Source organism: Salmo trutta, chromosome 28 (assembly GCF_901001165.1).
Source record: "Salmo trutta chromosome 28, fSalTru1.1, whole genome shotgun sequence".
In the NCBI taxonomy this organism is placed as follows: Eukaryota; Metazoa; Chordata; class Actinopteri; order Salmoniformes; family Salmonidae; genus Salmo; species Salmo trutta.
In genome coordinates this window covers 44,421,004-44,434,892 of record NC_042984.1, presented here as the reverse complement: position 1 = coordinate 44,434,892, position 13,889 = coordinate 44,421,004, and the positions used below count along the sequence as shown (strand labels likewise).

At 40.3% G+C, this 13,889-nt stretch overlaps 1 protein-coding gene and 1 long non-coding RNA gene across 2 annotated transcripts; both read right to left on the bottom strand.

The window, feature by feature from the left end:
• Positions 1-956: 956 nt before the first annotated feature.
• LOC115166318 (14-3-3 protein beta/alpha-2) lies at positions 957-5,729 on the bottom strand. Its single transcript, XM_029720224.1, has 6 exons — positions 5,606-5,729; positions 3,607-3,908; positions 3,389-3,512; positions 3,043-3,206; positions 2,614-2,709; positions 957-2,413 (listed from the first exon to the last, which is right to left on the bottom strand). The coding sequence occupies exons 2-6, from the start codon at positions 3,898-3,900 to the stop codon at positions 2,357-2,359; spliced, it is 735 nt and encodes a 244-aa protein (XP_029576084.1). The 5' UTR covers positions 3,901-3,908; positions 5,606-5,729; the 3' UTR covers positions 957-2,356.
• A 1,394-nt stretch (positions 5,730-7,123) lies between these two features.
• On the bottom strand, positions 7,124-9,069 carry LOC115166319 (uncharacterized). Its single transcript, XR_003870300.1, has 3 exons — positions 8,983-9,069; positions 8,134-8,208; positions 7,124-7,998 (listed from the first exon to the last, which is right to left on the bottom strand). It is a non-coding gene; the product is annotated as an uncharacterized LOC115166319 (long non-coding RNA).
• Between the last annotated feature and the right edge of the window lie 4,820 nt (positions 9,070-13,889).

The window sequence follows — 13,889 nt, the reverse complement described above, 5'->3', positions numbered from 1 at the left end:
TGCTCAGAGACCAGGTTGATAATTGGCAAAAACCAATGATTGTACAATAATGTACTTTGTAAATACTGTTGAAAAATAAAGATGAAGACATTCTGCCTTTAAAAAAAATCTTAAACACAACCTTATTTCACTTGGACTTTGACCGTTTACAAATTATTACTTAAGTGAAACTGGGATGTTTTTTGGAAGACAAACATTCAATCTATAACCTGTTTTCCCAATTTCATGAATAGCTACTTTTAGCTATTCTAACTTTTAACAACCATGTGCGCACTGTGCAAATAGACTGTCTCAAGCTAGGTTTCCATCCAATTGGCAACAGATTTTCATGACAATATTATAAAAAACGCATAAATACAATGTGCATTTTCCCCAGATGTTTCCTTCAAATTGACGTGCGTGATGACATAGTACACAAAAACAACTTTGCTGTTAAATTCCCATGTACCAAATAAAGACTAAAAGTTAAATGGGTTTCCATTGAATGATTAACTTTACTGATGATTTTGTCACAAAACATTTTCAGCTATATTGTGTTCTTTGCACGTGTGCTCTGAACAACAGCTCGCAGATACAGTGCAAGTAGGATAGCCTATACTACATGAAATTTGCAGCCAAGCATCAACCATCATGTCTTTCCCGAGTCAGTGGGAGTACCACACAACATATCGTGAGACCGCAAGTTTACTCCGATATAATGCTTATGTCGATATTTATGTATAAAAGCATTTCCATCCACATTTCTCATATAATACATTTTACCGACACAAGAGCCCTCCTTGTCTAGCATATTTTGTTTAATCAACATTTGGAATGTTTACCGACAAATCAGCCGTTTCCATCAGGCCTGTCATTAAAACCAATTCTCCAACATGTATTTTAATCACATGAAAAGGTTTGATAGGAACACATTTTTGGCCAGAAAGAATACTGGTCAGTAAAAACAAAGCAAGATAGCCTGTTCCACATTTTATTTATTCAGATAAAGATGAGAATTGACTCTAAGAAAGCAGACTGGCCGCTATATGTAGATGGGTGTCTTACTCTGTGGGATGTAATGGTGGTGTTGATATTGTGAATTTGTGACACTGCTTCTTACTTGGGTTGTGGTATGGGTTGGGTCTCCAATCTGCTGCTTCACAATAAATTGTACAGCAATGGCTTCAGAGGCTTATGTTCAAAGCAGTGGAGTTTAGGGGCATGAGAGCAAATTATGACATCATACCTTACAAACCATAGAACAAACATAACAAATATGTTGAGATTCTAAGAGAGAATAGAAGACGGTCTAAGTTCAATTTCAACTTCTTGGCAGTCAAACAAGAGACATGAACCGTCTTCCATTTTGAAGTGTCTAATAGAAAACCAGGCACAGAATTATTGGAGGAAACAACCGCTTTAAGAGGAATATTTTGCAAGCAGGGTTGATACAGTGTGATAAGACATTTTCGAAAAAAGGTTCAGTTACTTTAGGTTTCACAGAAAGATAGTCAATCTTGCAAAATACATAGAACAACATTTAAGCACATACAATTTTCATTGTATTGAGTTCAAGCAGCGCTTGATCTTGAACAGTGAGTTATACCATTAGGATAATAATCCACTTTGTTCAAAAAGAGTTCTGCCTTTCATAAAAGCCTAATACAATTCTGGTGGAATGTCTTATAACGGAGGAAATCTAACATGGCGAAGTAAGGGGTCCCTTAATCAAACCTTGAAATTGTGAAAGTGATTATAGAGCAAAACGCCCAGATGCCAGTGTCACAATACAGCCTGCCTCCTTTCTGTATGAGCCCACAGCAGAATTGCACTGTTAGTTAAATACAGGATTGTACTGTGTCTGAATTTCAGAAGCAAGCAATAGTGACGTGGGGAAGAAAATATAACACTTAGCATCGGTGTTGGTGAAAATTAACTGCCAGTTTAATAACCATACGTTAAACCTGCAATACCATGACAAATCACACACAAAAAATGACCGTAACAAAAATGATGAAATATGCACAACCAGCTAGGTGGGACAAAGGAATTAAGGACGATTAGAATTAACAACCCCCGCCCCCAGCACAGTCAGTCATTCACACACCCAATTTAGCACACACACACAAAAAAAAACCCAAAATAACAGCAACATGGACTCGCTACTCAATACAACCACATTATTTTCACAAACAAAATGACAACCTGCTAACAACTGGACATTACCCTGTCGCCTCAGTGACCTGAGAGGGATAAACTAGTTGGTCAGAATTCCGGCTGCTTGTCATACAGAGGGGGGAGGGGTTGATGGAGTGGAGGGGGATGTTTATAAGCTGTTTGTGTTTAAGAGTGTAGGTAGATTAACAGTGCAATTCCATTAGTTTTCCCCTTCTCCGGTCTCTCCCTCATCTCCCTGGTTTTCCGATGTCCACAGCTGCAAAAAAAAGAGAAAAAGTTTGTTACATTATACTCCCCAAACTGAATTTGGTACCTTCTACACCATGCCATAGAAATGAAAACATATGCATGTAACTGGAAGCATCAATGGGTCGACTTGAAGAAATTACAATAAGAGGAATTGGTGTCAAGTAATTTAATAATTACACAAACAAAAAAAAGAAGGATAAGACTTACAGTCAGGTTGTCCCTTAGTAGTTGCATGATCAAGGTGCTGTCTTTGTAGGAATCCTCATTTAAGGTGTCGAGTTCAGCGATGGCTTCATCAAATGCCTGTAAAGAGGAAATTACACTAAGAATAGAATGCTAAATTGCCACCAGTTATTCCAGTACACAGCTAACCCTTTGCTCCACAAATGCATACAGTTATTGTCACGCCAGTCATTTGTTAAAAAAGTGGTATGCTGAAATAACTGTAGCATGGGCACAATTTTAGATCCAATTTCATGTTTGCAAGCTGAGCCAAAGTGCCTTCTTACAAATGCAGAAAATGGCAAGATAAGACATGTCACAATGGCTCTGCATTCTTTGAGTGAAGCACTTTTTGATTGTCTTGGGGGTGAAAGCTGAGGCGGCATGATTTGGCACTTGAAGTCGCTCACTCACCGTCTTGGCCAAGGTGCAGGCCTTCTCAGGGTTGTTGAGGATTTCATAGTAAAAGACAGAGAAGTTGAGGGCCAGGCCGAGCCTGATGGGGTGTGTTGGCTGCATCTCCTTCTTGCTGATGTCGAAAGCATCCTGGTATGCCTGCTGGGAATTATCCACTGTGGCTTTAAAGGCAACAAGAAGGGAAAGGATGAATTTGAGCACTTAGTGTTTAGCAGTACAATTCATCACATCTTTATGGAATATTTTAACATTTTCCTCTATCCAGACATCTGATCAATTAGCAGCCATGATGTGATTTGGTGTATTTCCTATAACTAAATAAACTCTTGTCTTGTTTACTTACTCTTTTTTGCATCACCAGCTGCTACCTCAGACAGGTATCTATAATAATCGCCTTTCATTTTCAGGTAGAACACCTTGCTCTCAGCTGCAGTTGCATTGGCAATCAGGTACTTGTCAAGAAGTCCCTGAAAGAGAAGACAAATGATTGAAATCAGCATACCTACCTAGAGAGAAATTTTAAAAGTTATATTTCAGAGGGTGGACCACAACAGTTCTTACCAGCACATCGTTGCAGATGTCCTGCAGCTCGGTTTCAATCTTCTCCCGGTACTCCTTGGCCATGGCTTGCTTCTTCTCGTTGCCCTCTGTCTTCTGCTCGATGCTGGAGATGACCCGCCAGGATGAGCGGCGTGCCCCCACAACGTTCTTGTAGGCCACTGACAGCAGGTTGCGCTCCTCATTGGAGAGCTCCCCACCCTGCTCCGTCACAGACTTCATGGCCCCGGCCATGTCGTCATAGCGCTCAGCCTGCTCAGCGAGCTTGGCCTTTTGTACCAGGTCGTTCTTGTCCATTTTTCAGTCTGTGAGAAGAAAAGAGAGTAGAATGTTAGGAGTGTATCGAAATAGTCTGGTGGGCCTTTTTATAGTGCAGATGAAGGAAAGCACTATTGATATTAGATATACCTATAGCACCCTACATATGACTAGTCAATTACAGAATTGATTCAAACTGCTGAGAGGTGACACCGGGCAGTAGGTTAATCTAACTGATTAATGTTCATGTGCCTTCTTTTGGTTTTTAGATAGAGTGGTTAGATTATGCCATTCTTATGAATTAATGTCTAGGGGACTCTGATATTAACTACTTTCATACTACCAGAACTAAGGCCATTTCAAATATAGCTAAATAAGTGACTTCAGTGATTTGCGCCATGATTATGCAATTTTCTATGAATATGATTGCAATTGAATGTTAGCTAAAACAGGAAGCTATGTAGAACTACACTTAGCCTTAATGTTTTACTGGTGCATGGCCGCCATTGTAAGAGTTCCATACAACTAGGCATGGTGGTGTGTTCATGTCCTGAATGTGTTCTTGCACGCAAGCTTGTACTAGATAGTAGTGGCAGTAATGCGTAGTGGGGCCGTAGGGCGGCACCACTCACTACATAACTTGTAAGACTACATGCATAAAATTGCTAACCAGGGATGTATATTAATGGGTCGATAATGTCATCAATTTAGCAAGCTACCTTTACATATCGTTAAGTTAACTACTGCTATCCAATTCTGACAGAACAATCAATCGACATTAATAATAACCTTTCGATGCGTCTTCACCCGCCCCTAGCTACCTACCCCGTTTGAAATCAATAAATATTGTAGCTAATTTCAATAAATAAATATATAGAAAGGTTAATGTCGATTGGTATATATATATATATTAGCTACCTAACCTCTTTAGTGGGACATATGTTATGTATATTGTTTTGCAATCTAACGTTAACGTGTTGGTTATTAATAGCTAACGTTAGCCAATTTAATGCGATATTAAACAACGGTGGTTGAATGGCGGGGCATTTGCTAGCTAGTTAACGTTGCGGAAAGAGGCTTGATGTAACTAACTTTAACTCGCAAACGGTAACGTTGGTTACCATCCTTGTCAAACGATATAATTTAAAGTAGTTAACTAGCTGGCGTAGACATATGTGTTATTGTTGAATCAAAATAATTATCCGGCTAACGTTGCGGGTCAGCTTGTGACATTACATTAGCCGCAAAGGCCTGTGTTCTGCCTGTTAGAAGCTAGCTATAGATGCTAGTCGACGGCTAGCTGCACCACACCACAGAATAGTGGAGGGTCGGTCAAATGGCTAGGAGTAGCTAGCTATCTGTAAGATACGATGTTTGCGGCATCGACTTTTCGCATGTCCATTTCAGTAGGAATAAGTCAATAGTTATTTTCTACTACGATTTAGCTAATGTTACCCGCTTTATCAGTTATAGCTGATAAGTTAGCTAACCATTTTCAATTCGCGTACATGGCCTAACTAGCTAGTTTGGCATGAGCTCAGCTAGCTTACTAGCCACCTAGAAAACAAGTCCTTGTTCAGCACACTTCACCGAGGAGCGTTGTATAATTTAAGTTAGCGAGCTAGCATGATGGCTAACGACTATAATTACACCGAAACGGATATACTGCGTAATATTGAACACACGAAATAAAAACATAAGACATAAATGAACTTTTCTCGGGTCTCCGAGTATGCAAACTCACAATTTTTACGGTTCTAATTCCTGCTTTTTCTCTGGACGATGCAGCCTCCGTCCTCCGTCTCTCTCCTCGAATCGTTCAGGGCAGTACCACTTCCGCTACATTGACACTTCTGTTTCCTTTAGCTAGCTAAAGTTAGCTTCATGTCAACAAAATACTTAACGCTATAACAGACATGACATCGATTGGGTTTAATCATTTTTATTCAGCTACCTACTATGTTTTATCCTCAAAACACTCAATGGGAGACACTCTTTCCCTTATTTAAACCAGGACAATGCAGTGTGTTTTGGCTAGTAAGAGGAACAGCTATACACATACAGTATCTTCAAATTAGCACTGAATGCAATGCATGTTGGATGCACCTGAACATATGAAGCAATTATATTTCCCTATTACTAATATAGTTGGAGGACAAATCTCATCACAGCGTTAAAATATTGTTGAAGATAGCGTGAAAAACAAATGCATTTGGGCAGTGTTTTAAGATATGCAAAGTTCAGGTGTGTACTTGCACTATAGATGGGCTTTGCTTTCAAAATCCTAGCTACTGGAATACTTTTTCTATACTCAATGCAACGTGCAGTTGACGATCAGGACATTTTAGTGAGTATGTTAAGCCAACATGACTCAAAGCTAAATAGACATGCTTTGGAATGAAGATGAGCAGAGAGAGTAGTGTTCAGTATCTTACAATGACTTCCTTTCAAACAATACAGTTGACTCATGCATATGTACATTGCATTAATGCAGTGCAGTTCATCAGTTTTTTGTTTTGTGCATGCATTCACATGCCCCAAGTCATTGCATGTATCAGGGGTCCATAAAGCCCAACTTCCATTCATATACATTATGAAGAAAGTCATTAATCACCCTTCCCCTTCCTTACCCCCCCAAAACACACATCTAGTCATTGAAAATGCATTGGATTTATTACACATTAAGTGGGTCGTTCCACCAAAATGGGTTCCTTTTCCGTCCCTTTGATATTTTAAGTAGAAATCGTGCACCAATGTTGCATTTTAAAAGCCTGTTATATTATATGAGGTGCTCTTTAATTTAGACAACATGGAGAACTCAATAAATCTCATTTTTAATATGAATAAAGACTTGCTGAAGTGCCAAAATTCAGCATTTTGATATGTCGCTCCATCAACTCTGTGTCACCTCTTAACCCCAAAATGTCTCTAAGTGTCACACCTACTCCCTCTCCAATGCTCGACGTCAGCAGTGTACTAACCACCGGTCTTGGCACCATCATTACGCACACCTGCTCCCCATCACTACACACACCTGGACCTCATTATCACCTTGATTACTCTCCCTTTATTTAGCCCTCAGTAAGTATTGGTCTTGTACTTTATTTTAAGGTCAACCCTGTTACGGGAACTGAATGCTTGCTTCAATATGGTGAAATGATTCCTTTTTAAATATTTTTTTTTTTAAGAAACATTGGACATCTAATAGTGAAATGCTTGTAAGCTTTTTGCTACACCTGCAATAACATCTGCTAAATATATGTATGTGACCAATAAAATTTATTTTAATTTTATTTTTTTAATAGTAAAATCATAGCGTAAAAGCAGGAGAGCTGGTTCTACTATATTTGGCCATTTTCTGGTGTTTTGTGGAGGGAAAATTGAGCAGGTCAAGCATAACATGTCAACCATGTTACCCATAGATAGGCTAGAACTGTTTTAACAATTTCATTTTTTGGGAAGCTTGCATTTAATTGCCACTCCCTGTTGCACACAAGCTTCCTGTCACAAGGGGATTCACGGCTGATTTTAAGATTAAATCGTCAACCCTGTTACTTTGTTTGACTCTTAATAGGCACGTTTTGATTTATTTAACTTCTTAAAATGGGAAGACTAGTTTTTTTTAACATGTGCTCTTTATGACAATATTATAATTAGGTGAATTTGACATTTTTTTGTTGTTGCCAACTTACACTTTTCAAAAGGCACCAAATTGGTGGAACGACTTAAGTATTTACACATAACAGTTCTACAGAATGTTTATGTGAGATAATGGACCACTTTTCCTAACACCTGTCCCATGTTGATTTAGTGCTGTTGATCATGAAGCCTGACCTAAAAGGTGTCATTATCAGTGATGGAAAAACTGCTTGAAATTATTGATCACAGTAAAAAAAAAACATACTAAACGAAATATCAATGGGTGAAATACTTCGCTAAATATGGGGGGTAGATTAAAGAAACAGGAATAATGTGAATAATTCTGAAGTGAGGAGTATACCGGTAGTCAATCAAAAGTGCAGCGTTGCCACCAGAGGGATCAAAAGCATTGGATGAAGTTGTCTTATTTTGGTCTCACCACCTGTGTCTCTTCATGTAAAAGACCAATGGTACCAAGACTGCAGACTCCATGAATAGCTGTAGAGAAGAGAATGAGCAAAAGTACCGTCATTGGCATCCATCAGAAGTATCAACGACATTAGATTAAAGGTTTTATTACTTAGATGCCCAAAAAAGTAGGCAGCTTGAGGAGTATAATTGAGATCCACACACCTTCAATCCCATTTGCTTCCTCTGATCGTGCTTAGGTTCCGCTGCCCATCACATGGCTCATAGTGGCTGGGGTGCCTGTGGAAAGATGTCGTTAGGAAAAAGAGTTGAACATGCGCACATCTATTCGTTTTGTACCGGTGTGTGATATCTAGTATGACAAGGAGAAGAGTCTAATCTACACACAATGTAGGTAACTCCCCATCCTAAAACTCTAGAACCTCATTGTAGATAAGCAGAGCCATGCTAATGGCTTGGCCAGGAAAATAAGGCTTGTAGGAGAGCCCTTCTCTCACTGTGACCCCAGTAGGGGGCTCACAGTACCCTGTCAATAAGGAGAACATGTAGTCTTCTCCTCCATGTTTGCAAGGAGAGGCAGATTATAAACAGTGCCCACACTCATAAAACACATCTTTCTTCAGGTTTTGTTGAATGTGCTCCAATCCGGCGTCCTTTTTCTATCCCCCACGGTCTGCATTGCATTCACCTCTTTAACTCATCTATTCCCCTTTTCTATGTCGTTGTCAGGGTTTTGTTTGAGTTTGTTTTATATATTACAAAAAGGTCAATTTGTGTTTGTCATTAGTAGTTGTTAAAAAAGCTGATTACTCAATTTTGGAATGTATGCTTTAGAAACAAGTCAGTTGCTCACACCTCTTCATTAAGCACCTTGACTTCAGTCTCTGTGTGGGAGACTCCTACAAGATTTCAGAAGGCAATGCATTCCATACTGACAGGCAGAACACACCTGCTTTTACACCTGATATCCACGTCAAATACTATAAAACAAAACAAACCCAACATGTTTTAACATCCTCTCACATGTGATAATAACAAAGGAGGTGAAGTAACCTGGCATGATCAAGAGATGAAAGCATGCCACTGTAAGTCCATGGATAAGATGGTGGACGAAGCACCCGATCTGAAGCTTTCACAGACTGGTGAAGCATCAGAGCAATGCTGGCCCCTCATGCGGACAACACACCCAATGATGATAGGGCCACCTTCTTTCCTCTGGACAGACTGGCAAATGACATGTTGCTTGCCTGTGGAAAAGGTGAACAAAAATTAAGGTGCATCAAAGCTGGGACCGAGAGACTGGAAAACAGCTTCTATCTCAAGGCCATCAGACTGTTAAATAGCCATCACCAGCACCTTAGAGGCTGCTGCCCTTTCTACTTAGACTTGAAATCACGGGGCACTTTAATAATAGATCACTAGTCACTTTAATAATGTTTACATATTTTGCATTACTCATCTCATATGTATATACTGTATTCTATTCTACTGTATTTTAGTCTATGCCGCTCCGACATTCCTTGTCCAAATATTTATACTACCGTTCAAAAGTTTGGGGTCACTTAGAAATGTCCATGTTTTAAAAGAAAAGCACATTTTTTTGTCCATTAAAATAACATAAAATTGATCAGAAATACAGTGTGGACACTGTTACTGTTGTAAATTACTATTGTAGCTGGAAACGGCTGATTTTTAATGGAATATCTACAGAGGGGTAGAGGCCGATTATCAGCAACCATCACTCCTGCGTTCCAATTAGCACATTGTGTTAGCTAATCCAAGTTTATCATTTTAAAAGGCTAATTGATCATTAGAAAACCCTTTTGTAATCACGTTAGCACAGCTGAAAACTGTTGTCCTGATTAAAGAAGCAATGAAACTGGTCTTCTTTAGACTAGTTGAGTATCTGGAGCATCAGCATTTATGGGTTCGATTACAGGCTCAAAATGGCTAGAAACAAATAACTTTCTTCTGAAATTCATCAGTCTATTCTTGTTCTGAGAAATGAAGGCTATTCCATGTGAGAAATTGCCAAGAAACTGAAGATCTCGTACAACGCTGTGTACTACTCCCTTCACAGAACAGGGCAAACTGTCTCTAACCAGAATAGAAAGAAGAGTGGGAGGCCCCGGTGCACAACTGAGCAAGAGGACAAGTACATTAGTGTCTAGTTTGAGAAACAGACACCTCACAAGTCCTCAACTGGCAGCTTAATTAAATAGTACCCACAAAACACCAGTCTCAATGTCAACAGTGAAGAGGCGACTCCGGGATGCTGGCCTTCTAGGAAGAGTTCCTCTGTCCAGTGTCTGTGTTCTTTTGCCCATCTTAATCTTTTATTTTTATTGGCCAGTCTGAGATATGGCTTTTTCTTTGCAACTCTGCTGCGAAGGCCAGCAATGACGGCCTACACTGGCCAAACCCGGACGACACTGGGCCAATTGTGCGCCACCCTATGGGACTCCCAATCACGGCTGGATGTGATGCAGCCTGGATTCGAACCAGGTACTGTAGTGACGCCTCTTGCACTGAGATGCAGTGCCTTAGACCGCTGTGCCACTCAGGAGCCAAATGTCCCTAATGTTTGATAGTCCAGTTTTCAGTTAGTTAGGGGAAGATTCTATCAATGTTAGCAAAAACTTTCTCAGAACCTTTTTAGCATGTTGAGGTGTGAAAGTTATTAGAACATTCCCTTAATGTCAAGCAGTACTTTAATGTTCTAGACACGTTTTCATTGCAAGAACATTTATGTTTCCAGGTTTCTGAAGGGTTAGGAGAATATTCCATCAACGTTCCATCAAACATAAACAGAATATGATTGCCATGTTCTCCGAATATACAGTATAATATTAATATTCTAAACACGTTTCATGGGACGTTGAAAGAACATTCCTGTGTCCAGTTTTTTGAGGGTTAGGAGAACATTCCATCAACATCCCACCAAACGTCCCACCAAACATACACAGGACATGGTTTCCATGTTCTCACAATATTAGATATTAATGTTGTAGACACGTTTCATGAGAACGTTGCAAGAACATTCCTGTGTCCAGTTTTTTGAGGGTTAGGAGAACATTCCATCAACATCCCACCAAACGTCCCACCAAACACGGTTGCCATTTTCTCAGAATGTAAGATATTAATGTTGTAGACATGTTTCACTGGAAAGTTGCAAGAACAATTCTGTGTTCCAGTTGTCAAGACGTTGCCTGATGTTCATGATAATGGTTTCATTACACATTACGGCTTGTTACAGTTGCCAGGCCCATCAAGGCCCTAAATTGTGAATCACTGATCCATTCACAGCTCTTTTAGTCTTTTGGGATACTCACACACACACAGCTTTTAACATACAGTGTTTTCAACTTACAGTGCCTTCAGAAAGTATTCATGACTTATTCCACATTTTGTTGTGTTACAGCCTGAAATTCTTTTTTTTCTCTCTCACCCATTTACACACAATACCCCATAATGACAAAGTGAAAACAAGTTTTAGACATTTTAGCACATTTCTTGAAAATGAAATGCAGAAATATGAATGTACGTATGTATTCACACCCCTGCCAATGATTTACGTATGTATCCACACCTTTGCCAGTGATTACATCTGTGAGTCTTTTTGGGTAAGTCTATAAGAGCTTTGCACACCTGGATTGTACAATATTTGCACATTATTAGATGAAAAAATTCTTCAACCTCTGTCAAGTGGGTTGTTGATCATTGCTAGACAGCCATTTTCAATTCTTGCAATATATTTTCAAGCCGATTTATACTTAACAAAAATATGAATGGAACATTATCTCAGCAAAAAAAGAAAAGTCCTCTTACTGTCAACTGCGTTTATTTTCAGCAAACTTAACTTGTAAATATTTGTATGAACATAACAAGATTCAACAACTGAGACATAAACTGAACAAGTTCCACAGACATGTGACTAACAGAAATGGAATAATGTGTCCCTGAACAAAGGGGGGGTCAAAAGTAACAGTCAGTATCTGGTGTGGCCACCAGCTGCATTAATTAATGCAATGCATCTCCTCCTCATGGACTGCACCAGATTTGCCAGTTCTTGCTGTGAGATGTTACCCCACTCTTCCACCAAGGCACCTGCAAGTTCCCGGACATTTCTGGGGGGAATGGCCCTAGCCCTCACCCTCCGATTCAACAGGTCCCAGACGTGCTCAATGGGATTGAGATCCGGGCTCTTCGCTGGCCATGGCAAAACACTGACATTCCTGTCTTGCAGGAAATCACGCACAGAACGAGCAGTATGGCTGGTGGCATTGTCATGCTGGAGGGTCATGTCAGGATTAGCCTGCAGAAAGGGTACCACATGAGAGAGGACAATGTCTTCCCTGTAATGCACAGCGTTGAGATTGCCTGCAATGACAACAAGCTTAGTCCGATGATGCTGTGACACACCGCCCCAGACCATGACGGACCCTCCACCTCCAAATCAATCCCGCTCCAGAGTACAGGCCTCGGTGTAACGCTCATTCCTTCGACGATAAACGCAAATCCGACCATCACCCCTGGTGAGACAAAACCGCGATTTTTCAGTGAAAAGCATTTTTTGCCAGTCCTGTCTGGTCTAGCAATGGTGGGGTTGTGCCCATAGGCGACGTTGTTGCCAGTGATGTCTGGTGAGGACCTGCCTTACAACAGGCCTATAAGCCCTCAGTCCAGACTCTCTCAGCCTATTGCGGAAAGTCTGAGCACCGATGGAGGGATTGTGCGTTCCTGGTGTAACTCGGGCAGTTGTTGTTGCCATCCTGTACCTGTCCCACAGGTGTGATGCTCGGATGTACCGATACTGTGCAGGTGTTGTTACACGTGGTCTGCCACTGCGAGGACAATCAGCTGTCCGTCCTGTCTCCCTGTAGCGCTGCCTTAGGCATCTCACAGTACGGACATTGTAATTTATTGCCCTGGCCACATCTGCAGTCCTCACTGCAGATGAGCAGGGACCCTGGGCATCTTTCTTTTGGTGTTTTTCAGAATCAGTAGAAAGGCCTCTTTACTGTCCTAAGTTTTCATAACTGTGACCTTAATTGCCTACTGTCTACAAGCTGTTAGTGTCTTAACGACTGTTACACTGGATACTGACTGGTTTTCTGATGCAGGTCCCTACCTTTTTTTAAGGTATCTGTGACCAACAGATGCAAATCTGTATTCCCAGTCTTGTGAAATCCATAGACTAGGGGCTAATGAATTCATTTCAATTGACTGATTTCCTTATATGAACCGTAACTCAGTAAAATCTGTGAAATTGATGCATGTTGCCGTTATATTTTTGTTCTGTGTAAATCAAAACTGTAACTAGGCCGCTCAGGAACGTTCACTGTCTTCTTGATAAGAAGTGTAGATTTCGCCTTGTTTTAGTTTAATGTCCTGATGAAATGTGAGCGCCCCACCTGTTTTGAGCCCCACATTTTTTGCAAAAAATCTAAATCAAAAAAGATATGTATATGCATTTTTTTAGGGGGGCTTGCCTGTTTTGCATGTTATTTTGGCATTGATACGTGTCACATATCAGTTTGCAAACAATAGGAAAAAAAAGATATAACTGAGTTAACAAAGCCGCATACAAACATGGTCTATTTTTTGTTTTCTTGAGTAAGGTAGCTCCAAAATGCAGGTGTTTCAGCTTAGTTCAGCTTAGTTCAGTGCTTTCTATGGTGGTGGGGCGAGCCAGCACAAAATAGGAGCATTGCACCGTGATTGTCTCTGTGTTCTGTCACTCATGGGGACACTACGTCATTGCCAAGTTTAAATCCTTAGTAAAGGTAGACATCCAAAATTTCAGCCCTTTGGGTCTTGCCATAGAGTTAAATTACAAGTGCCCTTCAAGAAGGCTCAAGGTCATTAGCCACAGATAAAATGACGTCAAATCACGTTATATGTACAGTAGCTTTGATTGGACTGATCATGTCAACATCTTACTTTCAAAGTCTTAGCTA